Consider the following 22,087-nt stretch of genomic DNA (forward strand, 5'->3'; position numbering starts at 1 on the left):
AAAGTTATCTCTAGACTAAAGGTCCTCCTTTTACTAGGCCTTTACTTGCTTACACACATTCAGATTGGCAAGAAAGTAACTGTTGGTGCACCCCATAGGGACATATATTGACACCAGTAAATTCCTAGTAGGACTCCAGAAGCTTGGCAGTGTATGCTCCCTAAGAGACCTACATGTACATATAGAAAGATAATTCCTGGGGTATATAGTGTGACAAATCAGCTGAGCAGCATAGGTCAGTAGAGGGCAGTGTGGTGAATCTATTGCTGCTCTTCTGGCTCATGACTGGGGCCACTGGGCCACTTCCATGGCAGCTGAAGACCCAAGCGGACTTGGAGGAAGGCAAACTATTCCTGGTAGGTGTTCAGGTTGACTGAGCTGAGATTTCTAGAGCTACCTGCACGCACTTGGATTTATCTTGATTTAAGAATAACAGGATTCATGTATGTTGTATAGTAAAACAAATTAGACTGTACCTGGCTCACAATATCAATTTCTCTCAAACAATAGAAATGGACTTGCTTCGAGGCCATGAAAACAACTACTGTTTAGCCAAGGAGTAACAATATTAAATATCTATAATATGGAAGTGTATGTGTGCATTCACATAACTTTTGCCCCAAAGTCGGTAGCAATAGCCAATGAATAGTTGCACAAAAATCTCTAGATTTTTTTCTCCTTCACTGGCTGCATACATTTTTAATGAGCACTAAAAATCATTTTGAAAGGTTAGCTCATAAAATGTTCTAGAGTCCCCCAATCCACTACTTTCTCATAATCCTCTGCCTCTGAATATGGGAAAGAAAAAAAAACCCAACTAATCTGACCCTAAATTTATTGGCTACTGGTTATAGGAGCAATAATACTAATTCAATTCATTTGGAAGATTCTGTGGATATCTTATTCTTCGTGCCTTCAAGATTACTGGTTTCCTCAGTCCTGTTCTTAATTGGATCCATTCTGAAACTATCTTTAAGGAATTAAGATCCTAAATAAAGAATGTATACTTCTGATTAAGCAAATACCGCTCTTTGAGTGATGTTCCATAGTTCTAGTAGAGGCTTACCCACCAGTTCCCATCTTCCCTGGTTACCCATTATCTTCTGTCCTGTCAATTTCTAACAATGCTGATTGGCATAATAACACTAAAAACAATAATGTCCCATTTTTTTGCTCTAGGCATCGGAGAATAGCTGCCTTCTCATGGTTGGATAACACACTAAGGGCCTGTTCACACTTTCCCACTTACCCACACTTGTACCCACTTACCCACACTTACCCGGCTTGTTCACACTTACCCGGTGGCAGTCGACGGGAGTTACGCAAACCACACAGAGTAGTTTGCGTAACTCCCATCGACTGCTTCTGCGCGCTGTTCACATTGCGCTGAGCAGATGGGAACTGCATTCCCGTCGGCTCAGCGCTACGCTAGTCGAGGGGGTGGACTTATTCAGTCGACTCCCTCATCGATTGAGCGGGTCTCACTGACCGCTCAATCGATCATGAAAGATCGGCCAAATTTGCCGCCGCCAGTGTAAATATAGCCTGATTCTCTGGTTCCCTAAGAATGATGAAAAGGTTAGTTTTCAGATCTCAGTCTGCAAATCTTTGACAGTCTCCTTTGCTAAGAGCCACTTAAATATGAGAACTTGCAGAGACCAAGTTTAACAACTGGAACCTAAAAGGGTAAGCGCTCAACACTGGGTAATCTAGAGACCTACCAGTAATCATCTCCCTTCTTACATTTAAAAAAGTCTAACATTAGGATCCAGAAGTAAAAATGGCAGACTTGGTTTACTAGAAAGAGAGAGCATGGTCTCAGTTCTATTCAAATAATGTGGGAAATGCTGGAGTTTGTGCTGATAAGCTTCCAGAAGAGACTGAGCCTGTTACCTGTGAATTTTATCATCAGAGTCCACAGAATTAGTGTTCATATCTCTTGTTAAATCCTTACATCTGTTTCTTGAAGGCCCTTTCCCAGAAAAAGCCTGTTGTAAAACAGCCATTGAAACGTTGGAATCTTGGCCTAGTTCTGCAGGTGCTGACAAAGTCTCTGTTCAGACCTATTGCTGACTCTGTGCAGTATGTCCTGATGCTCAAGTTCTTGTTCCTCACAGCAATCACTTTGTCCAGAAGAGTCAATGAACTCAGGATCCTTTCAAAGAACCTTACCACTTTTCCAGGTACAGTGGTATATTGATCAAACATAGTTGCCATGAAAAATACAGAATTCTACCTAACTCATAGCATCTCTCTCCCTTTCTTCTGCCCTTAACAGCTTGAATAAAAATTACATAACTTAGACATTAAGAGTTTTAAAATTTCATTTAAACAGGATTCAAGGAGGGAAGAAATCATGCCTCCTTCAGTTTTTAAAATGAACGCAAAAAAGACATACAGGACATCTGTCTCCATAGTGATAAGTTCAGCATCTTGCCAAGGCTCTTCTGGGACCTAGGACCCCTATAAGGGATCCCTGTTAATTGCATTTTGGCCACTTTCTGGGCAGAGAAAAATAAAGCATCAAACATAAAGGTAGGTGTTCCTGAATGCACTTATTCACACAGCTCTAAAATATTTATGTTGTCTTCTTCTATCTCTGCCTTCCTAACGTTAAATAATTTTAAAAAGTAGTGATTATCTTAATTCTTTCGTAGGCTGTTTTATCCATACTGCTTTCTGATTCCATGCAAAGCTATCTAGATTAGTGCATAGTCCATATTTGAGAAAGGGAAAATGTTTTCCCTCCTTGTAATATTTGGTTTTCATTATGAAAGCAACTGCTAACCTGGATGTGCCCACCTATTAAAAAAAAAAAGTTCTATGGCATAATAATAAAGTAACAGGTTGTACAGGTTGTTCCGTGCCCCTCCATTTTGGTGGTGTCCCACAGTCCTGTTACAGCCTACCTAGTGATGCCCATAAGAGTTGGTCTGCCAAGTCAGACAATGCCCTGGTATTTTGGGAGTAAATCTCAGCTGGTATTTTAGAGTACCTTTTGGGAGATCCTTGGTAGTTTTTGTTTTTTCAAACCCTTAAAGAGGCGGCACAACTCTAATGAAAGAGAGGGGAGACAGGAGTAGGATTTGTTGTGCAGTAGCAAAGCTCAAGAGCTCTGGAGTCACAAGAACGTGGCATGTTGTTTTTGCTTGATGTTTTGGCCAGTTGAAAGAAAATCCCTCTAATGGTCATTTATCAGGAGCTCTAGAACAGTTTTACTTCAGTATAATAGTACTGAGACAGTTTATGATAAAAGGAAAAAGTTTATTAATAAAAGACATAGATTTAAGTGCTACTAAGCAAGAAAAAAAGAGACAGATATGGTTACCAAACAAACGAAACAGACCAGACTTTCTAGTGCCTAAACTTTAACTTTATCAAGTTTCAATTTTGCATAAGCAGTTTTCTCACTTACATGAGGTTACTAGCATCTCCAGCCTTCTAGGCCAGAAGATCCAACATTCTCAAAATTAGAGGTTGCTCTCTTGTTTTGTTCCCTAAGTCGTGGATCACTAAGGGGTTCTCTCCCCTTCTTTTTAAAGTCCAGTAAACCTTTGAAATGTATTCTTTGAAAGATAAACCCAGCCAAAAATCTTCTCCTCTGCTGGTGTGTAGATGCCATGCTGTCTTCCTCATTCTCTGATCAGTTTGCTTTTTTCAGTTGCCTTAATCATGCTGTTTGTTAGATGTAAATGTACTTCCATTGTCTCTGGCCTTGCCTTACTCAATTTACGTTGGAGACACAGGCAAACAGGTGAAACAACATTCCTTTGTCTACCACTGACTTGTTTATCTGCTCTACTTAGATTGCTTGGTCTGAATATTAGGAACTTATTTCCAGCACACATACCCAATTATTTACACATTTACTGTATGTACATCACGCAGTAATACGAATGACCAGCATGTCACTAGTTTTATGATGATTCCTTACAAGACGCTGTTTGGCTAAATATTCTGACAGCAGTGTGGTGGGTGCAACTTTTGCCTGGTCCCATAAAAGGGTTCTTATGGTCACAATAAGTAAAAGATAAACTCATATTTGCAGTGATGTTGTAGCTGTGTTGGTCCCAGGAAAAGAGAGAAAGTAGATGGGTGAGGTAGTATCTTTTATTGGACCAACCTCCCTTGATGGAAGAGACAAGCTTTTGAGCTTCATACAGAGCTCTTCCTCAGTTCTGGGGATGCTAACCAGAACAAGGTGGGTCATATTGTTAAGCATACAGGGTTCATACATGTTCTAGAAGAGCACTTAAAATGAAGTGGGTAATTAACACCTCTGCACTCTTGGGTGCTGATCCAAAACTGGTGTGAACTCCAGCAGGAACCAGGGACTATTACAAACCTCACCACTAAGATAAAGATGCATGTCTTTGACCTTGCCTTCTCTAACATAAACATATAACTGTGTTTGAGTGTTTTTTAAAAAAATTCCAAAACAAAACATTCAGCTACATACCCAGTTCTCCCTTAGGGAGAGGATGAGAGCACAAAGCCATGTGATACACTACTGAAAGGCACTCAGGGCTAGATCCACAAAGGTATTTAGGCACTTAGCTGCCATGGTCAGTGCCTAAATCTAAAATTTAGATCCTCAAAACTTCCACTCAACTGCTACCTAACCCTGAATCCCATGGTGCCTATGTTTTTGCTGTTAAATTCCCTATAATACCTAAAAAATATGCCATTGAGCATGCACTCAGCCACCTAAGTCCTGACACCTAGGCACCTAGCTCATGCCTAAGCTCCAGTGTAATCTTCAAACTTGGCATTCTGATCCAGATCCTGAAAGGTATTTAGGCACCTAACTCTTATTGATTTCAGTGGGAGTCAAGTACCTAAATACCTTGAAATATCTTGTCCTCTTTGCCTATCTTGCTTATGGGGCCTGGTCCAGTAGGCGTTCTCAGAGGCCGCCTAAAACCATGTCTAATGGATCGGGCTCCGCACAGATGGTTGTGGTGGTGCCTGTGACCACCTTAAATCCATGTAACTTTTATTCCAATGATGAAAGCACTCATCTAAAATGTGAGATACCCAGGTTTAATTAACCCCTCTACCTGATTTGGAGCAGGAATTTGAACCCAAATCTCCCATCTCTTAGGAGAGTGCTCTAGCCACTGATCTTATAAGATATTCTGAGGTGGGTCTCTCTCAGTATCTCCTGTTGAAACTGTTTCACTTTGTATAAATAATTACATTTATGTCGGTCTCCCACATCTTAGGTGAGTGCTCTAACCACTGGGATAAAGGTTATATGGAGGCACCAACATCACCTCCTGTTTGGCTTGTTTGTGAGAAAGGGCTTAGATGCCTTACTCCTAGGGAGGGTTCATGGCTGAGAGTCCCAAGCAGAGATAAGCACCTCTCTGCAACCTGAATTTAGGCATCTAACTCACTTTGAGGGGTAGTACTTAAGCCCCACCCCTCTCCTCAGTATTTCCTATTGACTATCTTAGGCAGCTCTTCACTCAGTTTGCAGGCTTTTTGAGATTCCATTCTTAGGTGTCAAACTCTCACCGTGCATTGTATAAGGAGACTGGGTGCCTAACTTGGAGCTGTGGATTCCATTAGGTGGTAGGGCGCTTAGATCACCTTTGTGGATCTAGCCCTCAGATCCTATGAGCACTGTATAAGAACCTATTTAGAACAAGAATTACAAAGAACTTATTTCTTTCTCTTTTATATCTTTATTTAGAAAGAGGGAGGAAATTTACAGGTCATGTTCTTATCTGTGTCTTCAAAACATGTGGGTAAGAAGGAAGTGCTATTGTGTTAACTAGATACATTGCATCAAGTTCAGTTGTTAGAAGCCTTCCATTTAAATCTTGATCCCAGATGAACATATTTTAGTATTTAATCACAATTTCTATCTTCTTACTAATTAATGGCTTGGTGTTAGCTTCCACTGAGATAAGAATTGATTTAATGGACAGAGTGAAGATGGGCACGTTGCCTACGGCAGCTTTGGCTCTCATATCTGGTAAAAGACAAAGATAGTGAACTGATAGGCGGTTTCTTTCTCACATTCTCTGCAGATGCTACATCATTCTTTTCTCTCTCTTTTTGGGTCTTTCTTTTAAAATTATTTAAAGCAGAAAGTAAATCAAAACTAGCACAGCCAACCTGACCATTAAAGATGGAAAATTAATCTTTATTTCTGCTCCTAATGTTTTTTCAAATACTTTTGAATTACATTTTACTTTTACACTCCTTTAGCTCCTCACAGTGCTCTCAGGCCATAAATTCCAAGTTTACTGTGTGCTGAATTGGAGAACAAACGATGGTTGGATAAATTATTAAGAATATCTCAACTTTAGCAGAAGGGATTATTCATTTGTTTCTCATGTCATAAGGCAAATTCCAACAGAATGTGTAGCCTCGAAAAAGAAAAATTACCTGAAAATTTGAGACCAGTAAATAATAATAATTTTATTTAAAAAAATTCTTCAAGGATTTGGGCTAGGAGGCTTGGGGGAAGCCCTGCTTAAGCAGGGGTAGAATAGAAAAATCTCCTCATAAGGAGGCCTGGGAGAGACCCTGTGCAAACAGAGAATGAGACAAATAGAACCCAAGGACTGTAACCTAGAGTAATGGGTGAAGTGATGGGACTGAGTAGGAAGCGGCCCAGGGAATAGAAGCAACAACCAAGTAAAGGAAAGCAGTAGGTGGCTGCTATCTATAAGGTCCTTGGATTGATACCGGGAGCAGTGAGCAGGGCCGGGTCCCCCCACCAGCCACTGGAAGAGTGGCCTAAGCCCCAAGAAGGGGATAAGACTCTGTATTAAAAGCCCAAGAAAGGGGCTGGAAGTTTAAACAGGCCCAAGGATGGAGCTGAAGACCCCAAAGAGGGCCAACCCTTCACTGAACTTTGTTACCCCCCCCAGAAGGGGACTGAAGGTAAGGAGTGACATGGCTGGCGAGCTGGGACACTACAGAACAGCTAAAGGCAAAGAGTCTCCAGGGGGTGCTGCTCTCTAATGGGGCAGGGACAGACTTAAAGTTAGCCTAGAAAGGGCTGAGAACTGAGCCCAGAGGCAGGGCCACAGATACCGACAAGCTCACAGTGATAGCCCTTGTTGGAACTTTCTTACCCCAGAATAGGTTCATCCATTTTAGACTGTGTGACTTAGCTGGAGGGCTGAGCCACTGAAGACCCACCTGATGAGGGCAACAGCCGATGGGGGCACCAACAACAGAGGGGGAGAGAGAGAGAGAGAGTGTGTGTGTGCGCGCGCATTTGCGTTCGTGCAGGTTCACACCCAGCTAACTGGAGCCGCTCATGAGAAGTGAGTGTGCCCCATGACATTCAGTTTTAGTGAGGAGTAAACATACTCTTAGAACCTGTTACAAAAGTAATCATCATCAGTTTGAGGATCATGACAGCTATGCACAACAATCTTGATGGTTAATTTTAGGCCTTTTTGGATTTGCTGTTCTTTTTTTTGGAACTCAAGTTTTCCTTAGGAAACCAGTCAACCAAGTACAGAGCATTATGGTGAAGATATGTGATATGAATAGTAATTACAAGAGACAAAAAAAAAATACATTTTCTCATATAACTACAAGACTGCATAATAAAATTGATTTAAGAATTAAAATAGATGCATCAGTTGACATCAAAGTCTGTGCAGAGGTGACCTAATAACTATTTTTTAAATCTTTCTGAAAAGTATTTTTGGGAGCATAGGAAAAATCTCCTTTGTACAATTCCTGCAGCTCAGGGAATGCATCTACTTTAGAAAAGCTATCAGTTCATTAATCTCTCTAAAAATAAGTGCAAAACTTTAAAGCCATGAAGTGTGATTCTTATCTGAAAAGTGACCATGTAAAAAATGTCACCTTCTCTCAACCAGTCTGCTCCCTATGTTTATGCTTTGGTCCACAACTTGAGTTGAATCTGTGTCCATCCTGGATGTTGGAGAACAGTGAAGAAGTACTGGGCCCACTGTGGATTGAGTGCGTCACTGTGGGGGTAGAATAAGAGCAGAACTTAAGAAAGTTATTGGCTTGACTCTGACAATCTTGGTATTTATTAACCTCTGTCTAGTCTTCCTTTTCAGGAAAAATTGTTGAAATGGTTGTGGCAAAACAGGTTAGATGATATGTGGAGTGTTCAGATTTCCTTGAGGCCACTGCTCAGGCTTCAAGCCTGTAGTATAGGACATAAACTGCACAGCTGGTGTTTGTTAATAGTCTTGTCCTGTCAATACAGGAGAATCAAGTGTCCATGATGATGTAAATCCTTCAGTTTCTTTCCATACTAGTGATCAGGATGAGGTATTACTGACACACCAGGGTGAATGGAGTTGCATTTTAGTGGCTCTGTCCAAGCAACGGACATTTTTCTATTTATAAATTTGATTAAGAGGTCTTTGTAAGCTCCAAAGCTTGTGTGTCTTACCAACAGAAGTTGGTTCAATAGAACAGTGTTTCTCAACCTTTTAGATACCAGGGGACTGGTTTGCTGTCTTCCTAAACTGTGTCAGGGAGATCTTGGGCCAGCGCTGGTCCACTGACTGGTTGTTGAGAAACACTGCAATAAAAAATAACTCATCCACCCTGTCTCTTTGATATCCTTGGACCAACATGACTTCAACAACACTGCAAACAGTCTCTGGAGATTGTTTGATAATAAAATAAAGAACTAGTTAGCATCTCCCCACATCTCAGTTCTAAAAACACAAAACCACCTTTCATGTAGTTTAGTTAACTTTTTTTTTAAATGCATCTCTGCACATTCTGGGTTTCACCCAGGATTTGAAACAGAGGTACTGAAATCCTGTTATGCTTGCTTGTGCTGTTTCCATTCTAGCTCTAACCAGGCAGATGGGTAATCTTGTGAGAATATCTGAAGGGTTGGCCCACAGGGCCCTGCGTGGGGGACAAATGCCGTGCCTGCCCAAGGATTGCAGGGCTGGGCCTTCCGTGGGGTCATTGCTGGCCTGTGGGGTTGGGAGCCTGCCCTGATGTTTGTTCGGGTCTCACACAGGCACCAGGAGGGGTTTAACCAGGGCCTACAGGATGTTTAATGTGCAGAAGCCCCCAGCTGGGGCAGGCAGACTTGGAAGCCGCAGCTAGAAACCACCCAGCCTCTGGGGGCACAGGGCAGGGTTGCACCACTTCCATGCGTGGGTTTCCTGTTGACTCAGAGCTGCTCCCACACTTGGTGACATGGTGCTGCTGGGCCCCCTCCTTGCATGGTAGCTGGCTGCGGTCGAGCCAGTCAAGTGACCTTGGAGGCTAGGTGAACTGCATGCTGTGCCCCACGGGGAGAGGCAGGAGCAACAGCTGTGCACTGCAAGGAGGGACCACTGCTTTCTAGGTGGGGAGATGAAAGTAAAGCAGGGCCCTGCCTGGGAGGGGTCATGACTCAAGTTGTTTAGGGGGCAGCTGAACTGTTATATTGTGGCCCCTCCCACTATCAACAAATGCAGTTTGAAAGTGCCCTCGCTCTCTCCCACCTCACCCACCAGGCAGGCAAACCACCATCCCCTCAGGCTGATCAAGTGGGAAATTAGGCCAGGGGCTGCTGAGCACGCATCTGCCAAGGAGAGGAGCATTGGGGCATGTGCAGCCCCTCCCCTCAGCAGGGACCAGGGCCAGCAAGAGGGTGAAGGGGTCAGGCAGGTGTCACAGCCAGCCCCCTCCGACATCCTCCACCTCAGCAGCTTGCTGAGTGGCTTGAGCTCATCCAACGCCGGCCTTGGGGAAAATGGAGCCCGGGGCGAACTTGTATTTTGTTGCTCCTCGCCCTCCTCCTATTGCCTGGTGGTTCTGCTTTGTCCTTTGCCACCCACCAGGGGCCCTGGGCTCCTCCAACCCTGGGCAGTGGCCCTCGGTGGCCACCACTCCACCAATGTATACTGTTGGGGGGAGAGGGGAAGTAACACCCATAGCTAAATTTCTGAATATCAAGGAATTTTCAAAAATGCTTAGTGTTAGCCTAATTCTGCTTCCATTAAAGTAAGTTAATTTCAGTGGGAGCAGAGTTAGGCCAGCACTGAACACTTTTGAAAATCCCACTCCAAGTTTCTTGAGATACACTTCTTTCATACTACATGGACTCCAGCTGTAAGAGCAGCCCACTCCACTCCACTCAGACAAAAGGGCGCTCCAGCAGAAGTAAGAACAGCCATTCATGGAGAAATGGCCGTAAGAATTTTCTCCACTTATATAACTTTTTTGCTTGACATATACGCAGAAGCTTGGTGGGTACAGAACTGTGCTGTGCCCATAGGAAAGTTTAAAAGCATTTTTTTCACTTTTATTTTTACTTAGTTCGCCTTAATTTTTACCACATTGCTTGTGGCCAATATTGAGGCTAATACAATCTTAAAAAGCAACAGAAGAGGCAGGAAATGTGCCCAAAATGCTTCACTTTCTGTGGAATAAGTTTAAGTATCTGAAAAACATGGTCTCTTACCCTAAATGTTTAGCAGGATGATACAGACTGTGTACGAAGGCTTCTTATTTTATGTCCTAAGAATTTTATTTCACAGAAACATCAGTTTTACATCATATTCTACATCACATGGTCACGTGATCGTGTTTCAGCCATACTTTCATACTTTTTGGTGCCAAAAATTATTGATCATTTAGGAGGATATTTTAATGCAAACTTTATTAAGGTTGTATGACTCTCTCAACCTACTTTGGCAGTTCATGGGAGTAATAAATATATATAACCACATCATAGCTATTTTTTAAACATACAACAGAACAGTAGAGATTGAGAATGGTTTCAGATTAAATCTCTCACAGTAAAAAAGAAAAATCAGTTTATGGATATTTATATTACTTGTTGTAGTGTAAATCTACTGCACCATGCCCTGCATCAAAGTAAAAGATTTATTTGTATTCCTCAGAAGTCATGGCACAATCATTCTATTTATGAGTAGTAAAGCAATGCAGTGACAATCTGATTTAAATTGTCAGATCACAGTTTTTAAAGTAAACCTAAAATTTAAACTTAAATTATATATATTTCCTATAAATTTTGTATTTGTATCTACAAAGAAACAATATATAGCACAGACTGTGTTTCAGTGAATTCAAGTAATCCTTATAAGAGTTGTTTATTAATACCAGTTGTCCCAGATCTGGGGTCTACACATGGGGAGGAGTGGGACTGGGTTTATGGGGACGTGCATCATTCCCTCTCCACCCCTGTAGAACATCTGTGCAGTGATGGTAAAGCTGAGGACAGTATTAATTCACAAAGTAAGTCCCCTCCATACAATGGACCCCACTTTAAGGGAGATTACAGCAGCAGCTGCCAATTGGGGTTGTTTAAGTATGTCTTTCCCTGGATCTGTGCTCTGACAGGCACACAGGAGAGCAAGCTGGAGGAGTCAAGCATATAGACTTGAATCACAGGACCTTCTTGTTTGTTTTGGAGGTAGCTTAACAAAGCAGTGCTCCCCATAGTGAATGGTCTGGGTTGTCATATAATTTGAGTGGCCAGTGTAAGCACAGTTTTTAAATCTAGTCCAAATGTTAATGTAGATAGTGCCAAATAAGATTGTGGAAGATGATTACCATCCAACCCTATTTGAATTGGCTTAATATTTCCTGAGCTACTGATTGAAAAATTGCAAGATTCCCCCATTATATGTACTCTTCACTAGCCTTAGAGGGATAGGAAATAAAGATGCCATCTTTTAAGATGCCCTCCCAAACCATGGAGCCATTCAGTCTTCATGTTTTCCATATCTTTAGTTTAATGGTGCAAATAAATGCCTCACTTTAAGAACATTAATAGTTAAATAATTGCACAAGGTTGGAAAAGTTACCAAGGATACACATTCTAATGTGCACAGCTGAAGTCTGTGAGTTATTCACTTGTGTATACAAGTGCATAGTCACAAGCCCAGTGAATAATTAAATCTACTGAACTTGGTTTTGTATATTTATGTAAGTAATTTCTCTGTCATGACTTTTATGGAAATACCATATTGTGTCCCCATTAGCGTGGTGGATGATTTGGTTTACAACCCCATTTTGTTGATTTTTAGACTCTGTCCTGGCTTGCACAAGGGCTGTTCAATTTGCAAATGATTAAAGATTTTGGTAAATCAGGTCCTGAGATGCAAGAATTAGTACAGTATTTATTTTAATTAATTTTGTTTAAAACAAGTAAGCATTCAGATATACTATCCTCATCTCTGTATCATTTTGTTTTAATTCTTACATTTTTGAGTGAATTTCACTGGTCATGAAAGCGAAAGGCAGACAGAACTAACTTGAACCAAGCACCATGTAGGTAGGTGCTGTGTAAGTTTCCTTCACACAGCTCTCTAAATGCACTTTGGTTTTACCTGACGTACCTTCTGACTTCAAACAGCTGTCAATGGACGTCAATCCTGCACTGCAACATTCCTGTTGTTGTAGTCTTGGGTCATGAGACTTCACGCACTTGAAAAATAGCCTTAACACAAATCTGTTATTTTAGTATGATAATCTGCCATTGAGATTCATCAGCACTGTAGCTTTTCACGGAGAGGTACTTCCTGAAAATAAAGCCTTCTACAATAATTACTCCTGGCTTCACAATGTAATTCTACCTGAGTCACTGAATAAAGTTCCTTATGCTACCGTCATTTTTACCACCCATGGCCGTTAGATGGAGCAGCATCCATCCACTTACTGGAATCTGCTTCAATTACAAATTAGATAACTAGTTAGGCTTAACTCCCTTTAAATTTCTGGCCCCCTTTTTTTTCTTCTTTTTAAAAAACCCAAAAGTGAAAAATTAAAAAAATGACAGGGTGTAACACACATTTTGAAATGTGTTTATTCTTTTGTATTTAAGTTTGTTGCAACTTGTGTTCCTTTGTGTCCTTTGCTTTTTAGTGAGCGGTTTCTGGTGAGGTTAAACAAGAACGGAGGCCCGAGGAATCCAGAGAAGATAGAACGGATGTGTGGCCTTTTCACAGTACGTATGGATTCTTATTCTCTTTCCTTATCTAACTGTGAACTGAGACTTCTCTTGCAGATTGTTTGACTGAAGTCAGTCACTCTGGAAACAAATACAAATTCGTTCTTTCCTGTATATTGAGGAAAATGAAAATTGTATATTTCTGCTCAATGTTAATGAAATGTTAACGTAAGAAAATTGAAATAATCTTCCAGATTCATTGATTTTTTGCAATAAAAGGGACATTATCAAATACTTTTTATAGTTTTAATTTTTAAATGCTCATTGCATGTATTATACACTTAGAAAACAGAAGATGGGAAATTATTTCTTTTTTGACTGTTTGTGTAGATCCCACTCTATTTGTGCATGCATTTCATGTGCACAAGATAAAAATATTTGAATAGCAGTGTCTGCAGGGCCACACCTGTGCCATGTGTGCCCTCCCCCTCCCCTACCGTCCCTTGCCACTGGCATAAAGGCCAGAGCAGCTACCTTCATTTTTACCACCCATGGCCGTTAGATGGAGCAGCGTCCATCCACTTACTGGAATCTGCTTCAGTTACAAATTAGATAACTAGTTAGGCTTAACTCCCTTTAAATTTCTGGCCCCCTTTTTTTTCTTCTTTTTAAAAAACCCAAAAAACCTAAATTTTATTTGTCCCTTTGCACTCTGTGCAACTTTCCAGGTCACAGTGGTGGATTTAAAGCCTTCAGGCTTCAAACAATGGCTGTCCACTAATCTCATTCCACCCATGGACAGCCACAGTTTATTTTGTCTCGTTGATAGCTGTGTGGCAGACTGCTGCTTGGCATGTCATTCCTTCTTAACAAGAACAAGAAAGTCCAAGGACACTTGCTTGAGGTTATACTTCCTCAAACAATCAGTGAGAAGAACTTCAAACCCTGAAGAGTGAGGATTGACTTTCAATATGGATCCTGCTTCTTCTAAGTGTTTGTCAGCCAATGACCCTACTTGCTAGCATGCAACACTCAGGGTGTTGGCACCAGTCTGTTTCTTCCCATAAGGAGAGTCCCAAATCTTTTTTGTTCAGGTAACAGAACACTAAACCTGCTCATCCACCAGGGGTAAGTGATGTCAGTTTGGCTCTGGCTAAGTACTGAAGAAGCACAGTGCCTCAGTGCCTGTTACTGGTATTTTTAGTCATGTGTACCAAATGTTGTTATACCAATTCCAATATATGCAACAGAACCAACATCAGCCCTGTTGATGGAAGTCTTAACAGCACCAGCTGATTTAAATCGTGGTAGAGGTGACTTCATTCCAGCACCACCGTCGGCACTGATATCTTTACATTTGAAACTAGAGGATATCTCTAATCAGTCCCAATGTTTCGGACACACCTTCTCTCCATTATTCAGCGGAGTACCTTCTCCTCTTCAGATCAGACAGGTCAAGAGAAGACCTCTCTCTCTACAGATCAGGGACTTTCACTTTAGAGCATTGGTTCTCAACCTGCGGCCCAGTCACGACACAGCTGCAGCCCATGTGACATCCTCAGAGCCATACAGGGTAGTATTGGATGTAGCCCACAATGCTAAATAGGTTGAGAACCACTGCTTTAGAGCCTCAAGTCATGGCGCAATGGCCTGCTCAACCCTGTCAGATCCAGCGTTCTCAGGTTTTTTTACCTATCAGATGTTCAAAGACCATGGTTTATGACCTCAGCAGGCAGTTCTTCCAAAATTAGAAATGGGAGCTGGACTCACGAGTCCTCAACAACATAATATTAATGTGGGGGCTTGCAGAGGTGGACCTCTTTGCGTCTGCCGCCAACACAAAATGCAAGAAATTTTGCTAAATAGTGGACTAGACCCTCAATCACTTGGGGATGCCTTCCACATCTCATGGATGAGGGGCCTTCTTTATGCATATTCACCGACAACATTACTTTTGAAAGTATGAACAAAATCAAACAAGGCAAGGCCAGAGTCATTTTTATTGCACCGACCTGGTTGAGACAAATTTGGTATCCTTACCTCATACTGCTTGTCCACTGATGAGACTTCCAGCTAATTGATGTCTGTTGTCTCAGCATGCTGATCAGATTGGGATAATAATCTGAAAGTTTTGCTACTCCAGGTCTGGCTCCTGGATGGTTCTCGGGGACAGAGACTTCCTGTTCAAGATAGGTGCAACATATATTGTTAAACAGCAGAAAATGTCTACCAGAAAAACTTACCTTAAACATGGAAGATATTTTACTATTGGTATACCTATCAACAAGTCTCTCCTGTTTACTTCTCGTTTCACCATCCTTGACTACTTGTTGGAATTAAGGACTTCAGTTTCACTGTGATTCGCCATGGTTCACTTGACAGCAGTGACACCCTTTCACTCATTTGTAGAAATTTTTTTTGATCTTTGTTCATCTTGCAATCTCAAGATTTTTCAGAGGACTGATGATTTTTTTGCATCAGATTAGAGAATGTACTTCAATATGGGACTTGAACCTGGTTCTTAATTGCCTTTAAAAACAAACAAACCCTTTTGAGCCATTAGCTATGATTTCTTAATCGATTTACTTATCCAAGAAAATAGCTTTCTTGGTGACTATCACTACTGCCTGGAAGGTAAAAGAACTGAGGGTTTTAATGGCAGGCCCTCCTTTTACTGTGTTTTTCGAGGAAAAGGTAAGTTACGATCCAATTCCAAGTTTCTGTCAAAGATGTCTTCTGAATTTCATATTAATCAGACCATTTATCTCCCAGTTATTTTCTGAAAAGCACATCAGACTAGACAAGAAACTGCCTTCCATATCCTTAATGTCAGAAGGGTGTTAGTCTTCTATCTGGAGAGAACCAAACTGTTCAGAAGGTCTTCTTTCTTTGTTTCAGTTATGGACAGATCCAAAGGATTGGCACTCTCCACTCAAAAATTTTCAAGATGGATCTTGGGGTATATTATTGCATGTTATGATCTGGCTGACATTCAACCTCTTTCTAGAGTAATAGCTTATTCTACAGGGTCAGTCTATGTCTGTGGCATTCCTGGAAGAGGTTCCAGTTACTGAAATCTGTTGCAGCCTAGACCTTTGTACATACTTTCTCCAGCCATTATGGTCTGGTTCGTGTCTCTAGATCAGATGCTGCAGTTACCAGTGCAGTTTTCTCTTCAGTACTGTACTCTGTTCCGAAGCGCTCTCCTTCTTATGGAGAAACTTCTCAGGAATCACTTGAAGTGGAGCATCCATAGGGACACTACTTGAAGAAGTAGAAGTAGTGTAGTAAATGGAGTTCTTTGAGATGTGTCCCTCTGGGGGTACCCCATCCTCCTTCCCCTCTCTTTGGAGTTTTCTCTATGGAACTTTGTGACAGAGAAGGAACTGAGGGCAGTTTGCCCTGTGTGTCCTTTGGATGGGGCATGAGGATGTGTAGGGCACGTGTGCAAGCCAAATGGGAACTGCTACCAAATATCTTCCAAAGGCGGCACATGCACTCCCGAAGTGGAGCAACCACGGAGGGACACACCTCAAAGAACTCTAGTTACTGGACAAAGTGGGTATCCACCTCTTCTAGTTGGGTGTATATCTGTCCTTGACAGGACTCTGCTGGCGTAAGTGAGTGGTTGCTCCTGCAAAAGAGCTACACCCAATCTTTTCTCTGATGCATCACACTGGAGTGTCAGTGGCTCTCCTGTTTGGTGGAACTTCAGGCTAGCGCATCTGTTATTTGTTTCAGCATATCAAATACTTGGAGCTGGTGACCTGCCCAGTCCGACTCCACATCTTGCCTTGTGAGCTGATGTATGGGTTCTGCTACTGCAGCCAGGAGTGGACAGAAAATTTATCATTCCTATAAAGCGCTGTACCCCTTTTATATGCACTGGAGCTGATGTGTCACTGACTGCCTTCATTTTGTTGAGATCTGCTTTCAATTCCTCTGCATTGAGCAGATGTCCAATGTATGTCACCTCATGCTGTTTCAGTAACATTTTTTTCTGAGTTGAGTTTTATGTTCTAGTCCCTGCATGGCTGTAGGAAACCTTGTTGTTTTCCGTCCTGGTCTCATTCAGCTACTGTATAACTGTTACTTTCACCTACAATGAGGATATCATCTGCAGTTATTTTCATCACAAGCTATCCTTCCAGTGCTTGGGTGAGTCTTCTCGGGACCATCTCTGATGCTGGTCTTATGCCCATCAGCATGTACAGCCATCTGTAGCAACCAAATAGTTTATGCCTGACTCTTTTTCCAGCCTGATGTGCCAAAACCTGTTCCTTACCTCACAGATCATAAAGATTCTGGCTTTGGAAAGTTCTGGCAAGATGTCCTCAGTTGTGAGCAGTAGACAGTGGCATCTTATCAATGCCTACTTCAGTGGCTTTGGGTCTATGCAGATGCATAATTTGCCTGATGGCTTCCTTACCACACCATGCTGTACATAGGTTGTACTGGCCTCTGCAGGTGTTATGATACCACTGACTCTGCAGGTGCTGTGATACACCTGCTCTGCAGACTTTCGAGCTACTTGAACACTGGATTATGTAGTGCCACTGGAATTTTCCTTTGTGGTTGTGACCTGTCCGTGCCCAGGGCAGCCAACTGATAATATCAAGGTCAGGGCAGGCTGTAAAAGGAGAGCAGATTCTCCCAGCACTGGTGGGTGGCATTGAAGCCAGACTTCCCAATCAGTCACAAACTGCACTTATGAATCCCCACAGAGGCCAATACAGAAATGCACACAGCCCCCTTTACTGCATTTCAGCTCCAGGCTCCCAAATCAGCACTAGGTCCAGTAAAGAGACCAGTTATTTAAACTCTATGCTCTTTACTAAAAAGGTTCCCTCTGACCCCAAGAGGTCAGCCACAGTACCAGTTCAATATAAGTTTGGGTCTTACCTAAAATACAACGCTGCCAGCCAATCCTTTGGTAACTACAACTAAAGGTTTATTGTAAAAGGAAAGAAATTAACCATAAGAGAAATGTTAAAAGGTCAAAGCAAATCAGATACATACAAATGATTAAAAGTCCATATACATCAGGTTTCTAGAAGAAATGTGGAGTTGCAGGCTTATACAGTCTCCTGGATGAGCCTCAGTCCTTTGTTACACAGCTTCAGTTGCAGATGACTTGATCCAGAGGTAGGTAGGTGGCTGAAGCTCAGGATAGAAGGCAAAATGGTTTCTGGGGTTTGATCTTATATACCCTCTGTCCCTGGCCATGCAGCCTGTGGAAAGTTACAAGAACTAAAATGGAGTCCAGAGTCACATGGGCCAATCCTCATAACTCTTCCGGTATGCCTGGGGTCCAAAGTCACATGGGCCAATCCTGGTAACTCTTCTGGTATGCCTTTAGTTTCTTCCTGGGCCCTTTGCTTCTGTAAAGGTTTTGATGGGCCATTAAGCAGGCTATTGTCCTGCCGCCTCTCTGTCTGGGGTGTATCCCGGCCAGCACAATTTGAAATACAGGTACATCGAATATGTCCCAAAACTTCCACTACACACACAACACATTAATATAAACATCATCATCTTACTTAGCACATTATAGCCATTCTAACAGTACCTGAACATGGCATACCTCCCATGAATTATTATGATTTTGACATATTGACGTTAATCAATATGACAAAGGCTCTCTCTCCGTCTACCCAGCATGACAGTGGTAAGCACACTGATTCTGCTGTGGGGTCTAGTTCTGGTCGCAGATTTCTTTTGAGGCACTCGTAACTTTTGAAAACATCCTCATATACTTTTACAATTATCTCCATTTGTCCATGGGACTCCCTCTTTTGCTTCTTGCACTGCAGCTATAAAATTCTGATGCTTGCCCCTTGATTAGATCTGTGAGTTGTATTACTGTATTCCCCAAGAGAGATCTGTGGTGCTTGCCATCCACCACCACAAACTTCAGTTGGTACCATCTGTTATTGTTTGGGTTATTTACTATGAGGTCACATTTTCCTATGGGCTGCATTATGCTCTCCTTGTACATTATGAAGGTGCGCCTGCTTTTTCTAATGAGTATGTTTGGGTCCACTTCACACCAAGGAATCAGTTGCAGGAGGTCCTATTGTCCAGCTGAAATCACACAAGGAATGCATGGAGGTTGCTATCTTCCCTTGTTGCTTTCGTGTCCAAACAGTCTGAACCTAATTATCTCTCAGCGTCAAAGAGAAAGTCATGCTGTCACCACAGCAGTCCGATATCTCCTACTGCTTTTGTACAAGTCTGACTGAATCTTCCTAGGACCTTCTCCTGTCCTTGTACGTGCTGCAAAAATGATTCAACTTGCCACATTCCTTTTGATGCTGCCCTGGTTTGGGGCACTTCTCCTTTACCCGCCTATGCAGTGTCCCATAGTAAATGCATTTCAGTGTGGGTATGTAATCCTGGCAGCCACCTGCTTTCCTTTGCTGTTGTCTCACTTCATATACTTCTGGAGGTGTTGTGCCTCCTATGGCTGGCGTCCTTTGTCTTAAGATTTCTGCTGCATGCCTCATCTGTCTCCTGTGAGGTTGCCTTCCTGGAACTAACACTCCCACAGGTTGTGATTCCAAGTGCTGTGATCCTGTCCCAAATTAGGGAGTCTTCCCAATGCATGGAGCAGCCAGAGTGCATAAGGCAGTAACCTTCCGGTTTATCCCCGCCCCTTCAGATTTGTTTCTAGTGAAAAACCCGTGTCACTCCATGGTTTCATTCTTTTATGAACAATAGTTCTCACAGGCTCCTAGAACTGCTGCAAGGCTTGAGGCAGTGGGGAGCTTCAAGTGCAGCAGACCTCTCTGCCTTGCTCCCCAATAAAGTAAAGTAACAGTTCTACTTTTCTGCTATTGTTGTTATCCTGCATGAGCATTGCTGTGTACTGCCCAAACTCCTCCTTCCACTGGGCCAATCGCTGGGCTAGGTTTGTATTTGCAAAATCCAAGGCTCTGGGGGATTTCAGGCCTAGCTCCAGGATTCACACTGCTAGCTGCTGCACTTCAGAGAACTCACAGCTCCGACGCTGCCACCATGTTTCATTCACAATGAGTGAAGCTGAATGTAGGTTTAGCAGAACAAGTTGAACTGTATTAAACCTGTGCAGTGTTCTGTCCATGTGGATGAGTGACTTCCAGTCTAACTTCCCTGTTTCCATTGGTATCCTGTCAGTAATAGTTTTTCCAGGAAACATGAGTCCTTTGAGTCCAGTTCCACTGATCATAATAAAGGCAGAGCACTGGTTTCATGGCCTATGGAAGTTGGACTGCAGAGTCCCATATCCCAAGGGAGGAGGCTGGACAAGAATTCTGCACCCAGGTTTGTACCTTAGAGGCTCTGAGTTTTAAAACAATGACTGTGTACTGCCCAAACTCAGCTGGTTTGGAAGCAGATGGGATTCAGAGGTTGATCCAGTTACCACAGACTAGAGATCATTCACAACATGAAATTCAGCTAGATATTTAACATAGGATATCCCCTTTTCTAGCTAAACTCCCACAAGACTTGATTGAAAAGTTGAAAACCATCATTGCCACAGATTAACTAATGGCTAAAACATCACTGCAGATTGCCATGGGTGCATCAACATAGCAACTGGATCCATGGTCACCGAGATAACTGTGTGCAGCAGAGATTCATACCTGCAGGCCTCTGGCATTCTGAGGAAAGTGCGGAGTACAATTGACAGTTTGCCGTTCAAGGGCACAGGTCACACACACGACACACTACACTCCTAAATGATTCCAGAGCCAGACTTCATTCACTGAGTATCTACATCTCAGCCCCAAATCATATGTTCTCTAGATATCACGGCAATAGAGGCATAAAACATCTACTTAGCCTTCTGAGTAGCAACCCTGGAAGAAGCTAATGTTCTCTCAGAGGAGAACATCTTCCCCAATTAGTAGGCAGCCTTCATTTGCTTCCAGACAGCAAGGATCAGGAGCCACACTCGAATCACTCATGAGCCACTCCAAGCCCTACCTTTGGATGCCATCTTGCTTTCTTCCTTCATGCTTGGATTGCAATAACAGACAAATGGGTGCTGAAAGTTGTCTCATGACTATTCCATCCAATTTCAGTCCTTCCCCCTTACCTATTCTCCTTTCCCCATCATTCTCCCGGGACCTTTCTCATGAAAATCAGCTAGAGGAAATAGTGTCTTTTCTACTTTGCTTAGCAGCCATAACTTGGTACCTCTGGAGTACAGGGGAAGAGGTTTCTACTCCTTATAATTCTTTGTCCTGAAGCAAAAAGGGGATCTTTATCCTATCCTAGACCTGAGTAGATTGAACAAATCTATACACCATCTCAGATTCAAGATGGTAAAGCTTACTTGGATCATCATTTCTTCTTCAGGCTCAAGACTTGTTCATGTCTCTCCAGCTACAAGACACATACTTCCATATTGCTATCCATCCAGCCCAAAGGAAGTACCTGTAGCAGCTTTCCTGAAGCCACAACACGAGGCTGCTACTTGTAGGGTCCCTGGGTTGGGGCCCGGAGTCGAGGGTGGGACCAGGCCCTCCTTCCCACCTCCTACCTGCCATTCACTGGAGGGGCAAGAGCCCCAGCAAAGAGGCAAGGGCCTGTGAGAACCAGAGACAGGACCGGGACCCTGGAGGGAGCGGCCATCTTAGAGAGCTGTATTACCCTCTCCCACAACTAGAGGGTGGAAGAATGCTAAGGGATGAAGCAGTTCCTTGACCTACCGCTAGAAGGAAGTGCTGGACTCACCAAGGTAGAGGAAGAGCTTTGTCACAAAATATATATATATATGTTCTAGAACTAAAAGTAATCAGATTAGCTTGCATAGCATTCCAACCTATTCTACAGAATTCCGCTGTTTAGATTCTCAAAGACAATACATCTGCAGTGTACTGTATAAACAAGCAAGGAGGTGCCCACTTAGCACTCTTTCAGGAATCAATCAAGTTATGGTCATCGTGTCAGTAACACAAAATGACCTACAAAAGCTCTTCATCTACCCGGAATCAGCAACATGAAAGCAGACTTCCTAAGCAGACAGTCCATCACCAACCACAAATGAGCTCTGGATTGTCAGTTTAGGAGGTTTGCTAGGTTGTTGCAAATTCCTGGTAGATGAAGAGCTTTGGGGGTTTATTTTTTTTATTGACATCATGTCCATAACTTGACTTCATCCAAGTTTTTGTACCATCTCTGATGCTCTGAGGGGTCAAGCCATCTCCTCCTAGAAGATAC

General features: G+C 42.5%; 1 protein-coding gene across 1 annotated transcript in view; it reads left to right on the plus strand.

The window, feature by feature from the left end:
- Window positions 1–22,087, plus strand: part of DOCK3 (dedicator of cytokinesis 3) — a 460,968-nt gene that overhangs the window by 257,316 nt on the left and 181,565 nt on the right. Inside the window, 1 exon segment of the mRNA XM_067568165.1 lies at window positions 12,856–12,937. Within this exon segment, the coding sequence (XP_067424266.1) occupies window positions 12,856–12,937 (82 nt within the window).

The sequence above is a fragment of the Emydura macquarii genome, unplaced genomic scaffold, assembly GCF_026122565.2.
Source record: "Emydura macquarii macquarii isolate MOO-44397 ecotype Brisbane River unplaced genomic scaffold, CSIRO-AGI_Emac_v2 contig_2846, whole genome shotgun sequence".
Taxonomy (NCBI): domain Eukaryota; kingdom Metazoa; phylum Chordata; order Testudines; family Chelidae; genus Emydura; species Emydura macquarii.